Source organism: Acanthisitta chloris, unplaced genomic scaffold, assembly GCF_000695815.1.
Source record: "Acanthisitta chloris isolate BGI_N310 unplaced genomic scaffold, ASM69581v1 scaffold26941, whole genome shotgun sequence".
Classification (NCBI taxonomy): domain Eukaryota; kingdom Metazoa; phylum Chordata; class Aves; order Passeriformes; family Acanthisittidae; genus Acanthisitta; species Acanthisitta chloris.
In genome coordinates, this window is record NW_008654799.1 from 6887 (window position 1) to 16977 (window position 10091).

Genomic DNA, 10091 nt, shown 5'->3' on the forward strand with positions numbered 1-10091 from the left:
TACCTTAGAGTTCTTCCTTTGTCCTGCAGGAGCTTTATTGCAGAAATGAACATCTATTTGAAGCAACTGTGTAGAAGTAAGTGTTTCTATTTATTTTTTAGCTTAGCAAAGGGTGGGTGTTGGTACTGAGGAGTATTTGTGGGTACAGACTTTTATAGCTATGTGCTGGAGCCACTTCCAGAGGTGAAGGATCATTTGTAGCTGGGTGGGATGGGATAATCACACTTCTTAGACACTGAATGCAGAAAAACTTCCCAGGACTGAGTGAGGCAGTAAGTAACAATGCAGCCAATGCAAGTTGGCTGGTGGAGTGGATTTCTTGGAAGTCTGGATTTATTAGGATGTGAAACTTTCCAGGAAACTCGGCATGTGTGTGCAGAGAGCCCATGTCAGAGCAGTGTGTTCTGTGGGAGCTGCTGGACTGAGCAGCTGCCTCAGCTGTGCCTGTGTGTGCTGCAGGGATTTCCAGCCGTGAGCATGGATCAAACAAAAAGCTGGCAGCACAGGCCTGTGCCCTCTCCCTGGTCAGACAGCTCTACCACCTGGGGGTCATCGAGCCTTACTCTGGGCAGACCAAGAAGAAAGGAGAGTCGGTGAGTGTGGCAGAAGGGGCAGGAATTAGGGCTTTCACTTCACCACACAGAAGCATAAACACAAATGAGTTAAAGTTTGCTCTCAGTATTTAACATCTTACAAGGTAATGATAATTTGGAGTCTTTAGTCTAGCAACTGTTTGTGGTCTAGCCAGTGATTTGGACCAGAAATACAACTTCATGTGTGTGTGAGTGGAGCAGTAACTAGTTTTACAGGCTGTTAAAAGGGTTTTTTTCAGTCTAGTTTTTCTACGAGCTGAAGTATTTCTGCTCAGCTGTTTGGACTCATTCTCTGGCATGTGAGCATTTTGTGGGTATTCAAATATATACATACCTAGTAATAGATATTATTTAGGTGTTTGATGACAGGTTTGGGAATGTGTCCTCTGAAATCAAACAGATTCTTACTTGGTGAAAAGTCCCAAAACACATCAGGACTGTGAATTTTGAGCCGATGATACTCTTTGGCCTTGTTTCCCAAGGAACTCTGTGATGGTTCAGCTCTAGCAGCTCATACTCCTGGCTCCCAGTGCCTGTCTTTTTGTGTGTATTGATGTGGAGCTTCTCAATATTTCCTAGCTGGAGCCCTATGAGGTGTCCCTGTCTCCTGAGTTAGAGAACCAGCTGCAGAAGACTGTGCGGGACCTGTCCCTGGAGATTGTGCCTCCGGTGAGTGTGTGGTTTGGATGCTCCAGGGTGTGACATCCCTGCTGCTTGTTTAAGGCATTCACCTGTCCTTGCCCACTCTGCTTTGGATTTGTAGCCTGAAGATCCCAACGATCCAGTGCTGATCAGTGTTGGAAAGTTGGCCCATTTCGAACCGTCGCAGAAACAAAATCATACAGGAGTTGTTCCCTGGTCACCTCCTCATTCCAACTGGAACCCTTGGACTGGCTGCAATATTGATGAGGGTCCTCTGGCAAATGTAAGATGACTTAAAAATGGATTTGTTCCTTGTTTTCCCTATGCTTCTGGAACTTTTAAATGCTTTTTCCCTTCAGGATTTAAAGTATGAGCTATTCCAAAGGAGAAAACAGTCCACTGATAAAATTTCTTCCCTTCTTGGCCTGGAGACAGGGAGTCTTTTCCCTGGTAGGAGTCCTTTGTGTTTAGCCCATGTTTTATTAGTCCTTGATCAGCAGTGTCTTGAGTGTCCCAGTTCTCTGCTTTGTCTCACTTTTTGCCTGCTGTTTGCAGCCCATACAAAGTGTGTAACTGAAATCACAAGGTAAGCTCATGGGCATGGCCTTTATGATTCCCTAGCTTCTCTTTCCCATATTTCCATGCTAGGACACTTGTTTTCTGGAAGGAGAAACTGCTCCAAGCCAGTGGCACTTCACAGTCAGCCACTTTCTTATTTTTTGTCATTTTTAGTCCCATTCAGTGCAGAACAGATGAGAACCAACAACGTGGCATGACAGAATGAGGGAGAAGGGAAAGATTACAGGGTTGCCATGTTCAGGTGGTGGTTTGGCCTAACTGGTATAATCTGGTCAGAAATCTCTCAGGGCAGGAACTGTAGTTTCCTACAACAGAGATCCAGAGTCCTTATGGCCAAAAGAATAATTTCAGACTCTTTTCTGCTGCTCTGCAGTAAAAGCAATTAGCACTTCAGTACCAAATCTGACTTTCTTTAGGATCCTTTCCTAGTTGAAGTACAGGAGTGGCCTGATGAATTTCCCTCCCTGCTCCCTTTTCCCTTTTCAGCTGCTGTTCTGTAGGTGGTTCATTGCTCACATGAAAAACTCCTGTCTGGATGATCATCTCATTGCTTCCTGCTGCATAGAGTGTTCTTCAGGCAGCTCAGGGGTTTAAATGTAAACTCTCATTCTTTGCAGTGTTTTGGACCTTTCTGAGAAACTTTTTGGAGGATGAGTGTTTAATACACTGGAATGAATGAAATGAAATAGCTCAGGTGTCACTGATTTCAGGGAGTTCTGTGGGAAATGATCTCTTACTGATCCTTGGGGTCATTATGTTAAAGGGACTGATTTGATAGCCAAGTTATGGTATGGATAAGCAGAGGGTCAAGGGGTCATTGGAGGGACTGATTTGATAGCCAGGTTATGGTATGGATAAGCAGAGGGTCAAAAAGTTTCCAAGCAATGTCTTGTACTTGCAGCTCACTCCAGAGCAAATAAGCATGGACCTGAAAAGTGAGTTCCTGTACCGTCTGGAGCAGGATGAGGAGCTGAGGAGGGTGAGTGTGCTTCCTGCCACATGGTGTCTGTTTTCCAGAAGGAGGGACTGATTTGATAGCCAGGTTATGGTATGGATAAGCAGAGGGTCAAAAAGTTTCCAAGCAATGTCTTGTACTTGCAGCTCACTCCAGAGCAAATAAGCATGGACCTGAAAAGTGAGTTCCTGTACCGTCTGGAGCAGGATGAGGAGCTGAGGAGGGTGAGTGTGCTTCCTGCCACATGGTGTCTGTTTTCCAGAAGAAGTTAAACCTGGCATGTGCAGAGTGTGTAAGGCTGGATCTCAGTGGTTTCAGAAGTGCTGGATGTTCACTGGGATGAGTGTGGGGATGTGTTGTGCTGTGTCAGGAATAAACACAGGCTATGGCCTGTTCTTCCACAGCTTTTCCTTTGTGTAAGGGAAACCTGTGTAGAAAAGTGAGACAGAGTATGGATGCAGAGAGGAACAGGTTGGTTTTTGGAGATTCTGGCAATGTGCTGGAATATTTTTTTTCCCAGATCCAAGAAGAGAGAGATGCCTTACCTGTGAAGAATTTTGAAGATGAAATTCTGAATGCAGTCCATCACAATTCTGTTGTTGTCATCCGTGGTGCCACTGGCTGTGGCAAAACCACCCAAGTGCCCCAGTACATCCTGGATGAATACATCAAAACCAACAGAGCTGCTGAGTGCAACATAGTGGTGACACAGGTGAGGAACTAGTGACCACTGCAGCCACTTCTCTTTTGTGGTGAATACAAGAAATCACCTGCTGGGATAGAATCACAGAACCCTACAGTGCTCTGGGTTGGGAGGGACCTTAAGAACATCTCATTCCACCTGACTAGATGCCACTCACTAGACCAGGTGGCTCAGAGCCCAATCCAAGCTGGCCTTGAAGGATTGGAGGATGTGTGGAGGAACCTGATTGTCATTGCAGGACACCATTCATAGAGGTTTCTCCTCAGTAATACAAGTAGGAGAAACCTCAGCACTATATATGTTTTCATTTGGAGTGTTACTGTTGGAATAATGTGGCTTGTGCCTTGCCCAGGTGAAAACTTTTGGACAGATTGAATGGGAAAGTTGTGGCAAAAGCCAACTGGTAATTCCTATATATCCTTATATCCCTCCTCTGTGATTTTATGTGCAGAATTGACCATTTCAGAAGGGGAAAAAAAAAGCTGTTACAGGTATTAGTGTTGCTCAGGGATTACTCTAAGGAAATCTTGGCACAGGACACCTGCAGCATTGATAATCCACTTTCTTGCTCTCTGTGGTTGTGATAAAGTTGCAAAGTCTCCTCATTGAGTTAGGGAATGCTTTTGCACCCCCAGCCCCGTCGGATCAGCGCGGTGTCCGTGGCGGAGAGAGTGTCCTACGAGAGGGGAGAGGAGCCTGGGCAGAGCTGTGGGTACAGCGTGCGCTTCGAGTCGGTGCTGCCTCGGCCCCACGCCAGCATCATGTTCTGCACTGTGGGTCTGTATGGCTGGCATGGGCACAGCTGGGCACTTCTGGGGCTGAGCTCTGGGGTGGAGCAGGAGTGTGGTTAGATGGGTGTTTTTAGGGGGTCTGTTGAAAGGGGATGTTCTGATAGAAGTTTGCAAAGAAGGGTTATCTGTGGTGCAGAGAAGGATAAAGGTTGTTGTTCAGAAGTGTGGTAATACAGGTGTGATAGCACACAGAAATCATAGAATATTCCACGTTGGAAGGGACCCACAAGGAGCATTGAGTCCTGCTTCAGGCCCTGCACAGCCCCAGGAATCACACTGTGCCTGAGAGCATTGGCCAAACATTCATTGAGCTCTGTCAGGCTTGAGGCCATGAGCACTGCCCAAACACCCTCTAGGCAAAGAAACTTTTCCTGATACCCATCAAATCTCCACTGACACAGCTTCATGCCAGTCCCTTGAGTCCTGTTGCTGGTCAGAGGGAGCAGAGGCCAGTGCTGCCCCTCATGAGGAAGCTGCAGACCTCAGTTGAGGTCTCCCCTCAGTCCCCTCTTCTCCAGTCTGAACAAAGCAAGTGCCTTCAGCCACTCCTCATGTGGCTTCCCCTCTAGGCCCTTCACCATCTTCACCAACAGTCTCTTGAAGAGATGAAATTGCCATATATTGGTTGCCCTTAGAAGGGGAAGCAGCGTTGGGTGGCTAAAGATGAGTCTAGTGGCAATGCCTCATCCCCTGACCTGCACAGAGGGAAGCATGGCAGTTAGAGATGGGGAGGAGAAAGGGTGAGCAGCCTGCACACTGCCTGTTTTAACCCAGGGGCTGGCAGGGGCAGCTGAGCTGTGAACATTTACCTGCTGTCTTGTTTCAGGTGTTCTTCTGCGAAAGGTGGAGACTGGGATCCGTGGCATTAGCCATGTCATTGTGGATGAGATCCACGAGAGGGACATTAATGTGAGTGAGCTGGTGATGAGTCCTCATCTCTCTGTCCTGTTTAGCTGCTGGGTGTGCTTTGTGCAGTAGCCAACATGTGAGAGCAAACTGTGTCTGACTAAGTGCCATCTGTGTGAGTTTTCCATCTTCAGTGAGATCTTTAGAAACTCTTAATTACTCCTTACCTGATTAGCAGAGCAAGGACTTGTGTTTCCTGTCAGGATCTCCTGTGTCCTGGTCTTCTCTGGAAAACAGAACAGGGTACAAAGTACAAACACTTCTTGTCCAAGTGAGAGAGCACACTGAATGCCACTGGAGTGCTGTTCTGCTGACAGGGTTGTGTTACAGAACTTGAATCTTGAGAGTGATCCCTGGAAATTTGGGGTTACATGAAGTAAAATGCAGCAAGTTGACAACAGAATTAGGGGAGGGATTGTATGTCATTTAAGAAATAGGAAACATTATGTCCCCTTGATTACTCCATCTGCTTTTCAGCTTTGCCACACCAAGAGTGAGAGAAGCTGTTTAGTTGTGACAAGATGCTTGAGCTTGTTTTGACAGAATTTGGGGACTCATTTGGATGGAATTGTAACACACATTTGTCTGATGCATCTCTACAAAGTGTGTATTAATGCTGTAAAATACAGGTTTTGAAGGTGTAGCTGGCTGAGATAGAGATTACACCTGTGGAGCTAAGTGCATGGCAAAACTAGAGATGTCATGTTGAAACAGAACTATAAACAGAACTAAACTTGCACAGAACTATAAACTTGCACTGAATTGTTCCTGATCATCTTATGAGCTATGGCTACTTTAAGAAGACCTGAGGTTGTAATGTATTGTTAAGAAAGAAGCAAACTGTTCTTGGGGAAAAGAATAAACCTTCTTTATGCTGGAAATCTTAAAAAGTCACCCCTGGAATTGAGCATTTTCAAAATAAAGCACTGACAACTGTTTCTGGTTATAGAATGTTTTTGTGCTACTTTTTACTTCTCTTGTCCAGCAAAACTCCTGCTCAGTAAATGTGTATGTGTGTAATTCCTTCTGGTCTTTTGAGAAGATGTTGCTTTGTGTGGATAGGCAGCTAATGATGCTCTCACTGTGTTTCTGTGCAGACTGACTTCCTTCTGGTGGTGCTGAGGGATGTCATTCAGGCATATCCTGAGATCAGGGTTATCCTCATGTCTGCCACCATCGACACCACTATGTTCTATGAATACTTCTTCAACTGTCCCATCATCGAGGTCTATGGGAGGACCTTTCCTGTCCAGGGTAAATCATTGCTTGCACTTCCAGGAGCTGCTTTAGTTTTGATTTTAATCCCTCTTGGCTTCATACTCTGAACCATCCCAGTTATATCAGGGGATTCCCAAGAGAGGATGAAAAGAGTGGTGTTCCCTTACAGGTGTCTGGCAGTCAGTCCTAATAACCTGTCTGTCCTTGCAGATTATTTCCTGGAAGATTGCATTCAGATGACTCATTTTGTTCCTCCACCAAAGGAGAGGAAGAAGAAAGATAAGGACGAAGAAAGTGCTGAAGATGAGGATGTATGTTTGGCTTTTTTATTATGAAAATGAACCAGTGAGGGCTCTAGCTTGTGTGTAATTCATTTGGCATTGTTGAACTGAAACACTTGTACCTGCTTTCCTCTTTATAATAGCTGAGGTTGCTGTTAACTTCAGCAACAGAACTGCATTTTCTCGCTGCCCTTGTAAACTGAAGGATTCCTTTTTCATTGAAGCTAAAGTTCTCATCTTTTGTCAGCCTAATTCTCTTTAAAGCTAGAACTGAAGTGCTTTAGAAAGTAAAGATTAGTGACCTTGGCTGAAGAAACAGAGAAAAATGAGCTTGGTGATAGCTTTTCAGGGTGAAAATTTAGACTCTCTCCCTTCTTCTCTGGCAGTTGATGTTATCAGGGCTTACAGACATAGACCAACTCACTCTGATGGCAAAGCTTTAGTTTGTAGGTTGAAAACTTCTGTTCTGGGCAGTTAGTTGAAATATTAAAGAAGTGACCAGTTTTCCTTGGGAAGGAGCTGCCCACAGCTCTCATTCTCCTGTTTGCCTGGCCAGCCAGAAGTCTCCACACTGCCAGTCAACTCATTTATGTGATTCCTGTTGTGGTGTTTTTGTTTTGTAGACCAATTGCAACCTTATTTGCAGCGATGAATACGGCCCAGAAACAAAGCACTCCATGGCTCAGCTGAGCGAGAGAGAAACTTCTTTTGAGCTCATTGAGGCCCTGCTGGTTTACATCAAGACTCTGAATGTCCCAGGAGCTGTCCTTGTGTTCTTGCCTGGCTGGAACTTGATCTATACAATGCAGAAGCATCTAGAAATGAATCCACGCTTTGGTACAAGCAGCTGGTTTATTGTATTCCATCTTTTCTGAAGGAAATCTGAGGGTGGTGAGACCCTGTCCCAGGTTGCCCAGGGAGGCTGTGGCTGCCCCAACCCTGGCAGTGTTCACAGCCAGGTTGGATGAGCCTTGAGCAACCTGCTCTGGTGGGAGGTGTCCCTGCCCAGGGCTTGGGGTGGGCACTAGATGGTTTATAAGTCCATTCCAACCCCTTAACATACTATGAAATGATTATGTTGTGCAAAGAAAAAATGAGATTCATGTAGTAATTCCCAAGCACCTCGTATCCCTGTTGCAGGAGGTCAGCAGTACAGGATTTTACCTCTGCATTCCCAAATCCCTCTGGAGGAGCAGCGCCGAGTGTTTGATCCCGTGCCTGCCGGAGTCACCAAGGTAGGGGAACCCTCGGTGTGCACTCCTGTTGGGCAGTGTATTGCTGACCTCTCTCTATAAGTTCTGCAATTTATCTTGCTGTCCATCAGCTCTTTCAGCCCCAGCAATGTCCCTGTCCCTTTCCTGCTGTTTGCAGGTCATTCTGTCCACGAGCATCGCCGAGACCAGCATCACCATCAACGACGTCGTCTTCGTCATCGACTCCTGCAAGTGAGTTCATGAAAGCAGCTTTTTGTTCTGGGAATCCTACTCTTGGGAATGCACAAAGAGGGTTGGGAGCACACACAAGTGCCTTGTGTTCCCATGCTCCCAGGGCTGAGCTTGAGGACTCACTGCAGACAAATTAGCATTGTCTCTAGCTGTGCAGCACAGTGACACACCACGCTGGCATCCCAGTGGGCTGGGCTGGTCATGCTGGCACTATTCACTGAGGTGGCACTGGGTCTCCATGCCTGTTTGATAGATGTCATCTGCCAAATGAGCATTACAAACCCTCAGTGTCTGCCTGGTGCAAAAGAGGAAGATTTGTGTCGCTTGTTACAGATCCTGCCTTGCTGTGCATGTTCTCTGAGCAAATTACACATTACAAATTCTGAGGATTTTACACTGTTGGGACAGTAGTGAGAACATCATTCTGTGCCATAGCTGGGGGCACTGCTTTAATAGAGTGTGATGCTTCATCTTCCAGACTGACACCTGGCTAGCCACAGCTCAGCTACTCAGACTGGGGTGGTTACAGTGTGGCTGCAAGCAATAACACAGGAACAGATTTGGCAGGACATCAGATGGAGTAAAACTGATCTAAAGTCCTGTTTTTTCCCCCTGTAACAGGCAAAAAGTGAAGCTGTTCACTGCACATAACAACATGACCAACTATGCCACGGTGTGGGCATCCAAAACCAACCTGGAGCAGCGGAAGGGCCGCGCCGGGCGCGTGCGCGCCGGGTTCTGCTTCCACCTGTGCAGCAGAGCTCGCTTTGAGAGGTGAGGCTGTGCCCCCCAGGGACAACACACCCTCACACAGCTCCCCCAGACCTGCTGGCTGCTGCTTCTGGTCGACATCTCAGTTCTCTGGCTTAAAAACCCTCAAATAGATGTTGATATATTTTTACCTGTAGCATGAGGTGGGTGAATAGTTGGTGATTTCATTATTAAGAGCTTCACAGCAAACTACAGAACCTCTCAGGGGAAAAATAATACTGCTTGGGGATTGAGGCAAGGCAGAAAAGAGGTCTGTAGTGAGGGGAAGGCTCTAGTTCACCTTCAAACATTGGGGGCACCTGGGACCTCCATGTAACAGGCAATTCTGTCATGGAAGTGAGGAAAAGCAGGGAAAGCAGATGTTGCTTTTCTCTCCATCCTCATTTTGTGGCCAGGAAACCCCTTCATGCTGCTCTAGCACCTTCCCTGCTGCTGAAACTTCTGACCTCTTGTCTCTGCCAAGCTGTTTCTCTGTTCCTAGAGCTATGGAAATCTCTGCTGGTTGGAGAAGGCTACACAGCTCTTGTACTCCATGTTTGATCTCTCACATGAAAGTTGCACTGTCCTTTCTCTGGCTGTTAGAGCATAGCTGTGTTTTGATGTTCAGCTTTCTGTAGCCTCTGAAAGCATCAGTTGGTCAAAAACTCTTGTTGAATTTATTTAGATCTGCTGTCTAGCACAGTGGAGTGATTTTAATCAACAGTTTGTGACAGTGAACTGCTTTTAGGCTGCTGAAGTAATCAAAGGACTTCATGGTTTTAAGGTTACCTTCCTTCAAATAATGTAAACCTCTGTGCATTCTCGGTGAAAATTCCCCAGAGGAGAAGGGAGAAGCAGGAATTTCCTGGCAGCAGAGCCCAAGTTGCAGGAGCACAATGGGAGCTGAGGGGTTGGTTCGGAGGCAGCGTTTGCTTTGGAGAGCTATGGTTGCTGCTGGTGGCATCAGCCCTCATGGTCATCAGAGCCTGTGCTCAGAGGAATGTGGGACTCTGTTCTCTTCTCTTTGCAGGCTGCAGACTCACATGACACCCGAGATGTTCCGGACACCACTCCATGAGATTGCTCTGAGCATCAAACTGCTGCGGCTGGGAGGGATCGGGCAGTTCCTGGCCAAGGCCATCGAGCCTCCTCCCCTGGACGCCGTGATCGAGGCGGAACGCACGCTCAAAGGTGGCCCTGGGTGTCCATGGGCTGTGTTAGCTGTGTG

At 46.7% G+C, this 10091-nt stretch overlaps 1 protein-coding gene across 1 annotated transcript in view; it reads left to right on the plus strand.

The window, feature by feature from the left end:
• Positions 1-10054, plus strand: part of DHX9 (DEAH (Asp-Glu-Ala-His) box helicase 9) — a gene marked incomplete at both ends in the record, with an annotated part of 16558 nt that extends 6504 nt beyond the window's left edge. The window contains 15 exons of the mRNA XM_009083686.1: positions 30-76; positions 460-593; positions 1173-1262; positions 1357-1518; positions 2716-2793; positions 3290-3481; positions 4108-4249; positions 5090-5172; positions 6267-6423; positions 6598-6698; positions 7292-7505; positions 7809-7903; positions 8040-8113; positions 8735-8887; positions 9894-10054. Coding sequence (XP_009081934.1) covers positions 30-76; positions 460-593; positions 1173-1262; positions 1357-1518; positions 2716-2793; positions 3290-3481; positions 4108-4249; positions 5090-5172; positions 6267-6423; positions 6598-6698; positions 7292-7505; positions 7809-7903; positions 8040-8113; positions 8735-8887; positions 9894-10054 — 1883 coding nt within the window. The remainder of the gene's footprint in view (positions 1-29; positions 77-459; positions 594-1172; positions 1263-1356; positions 1519-2715; positions 2794-3289; positions 3482-4107; positions 4250-5089; positions 5173-6266; positions 6424-6597; positions 6699-7291; positions 7506-7808; positions 7904-8039; positions 8114-8734; positions 8888-9893) is intronic.
• Positions 10055-10091: the final 37 nt, after the last annotated feature.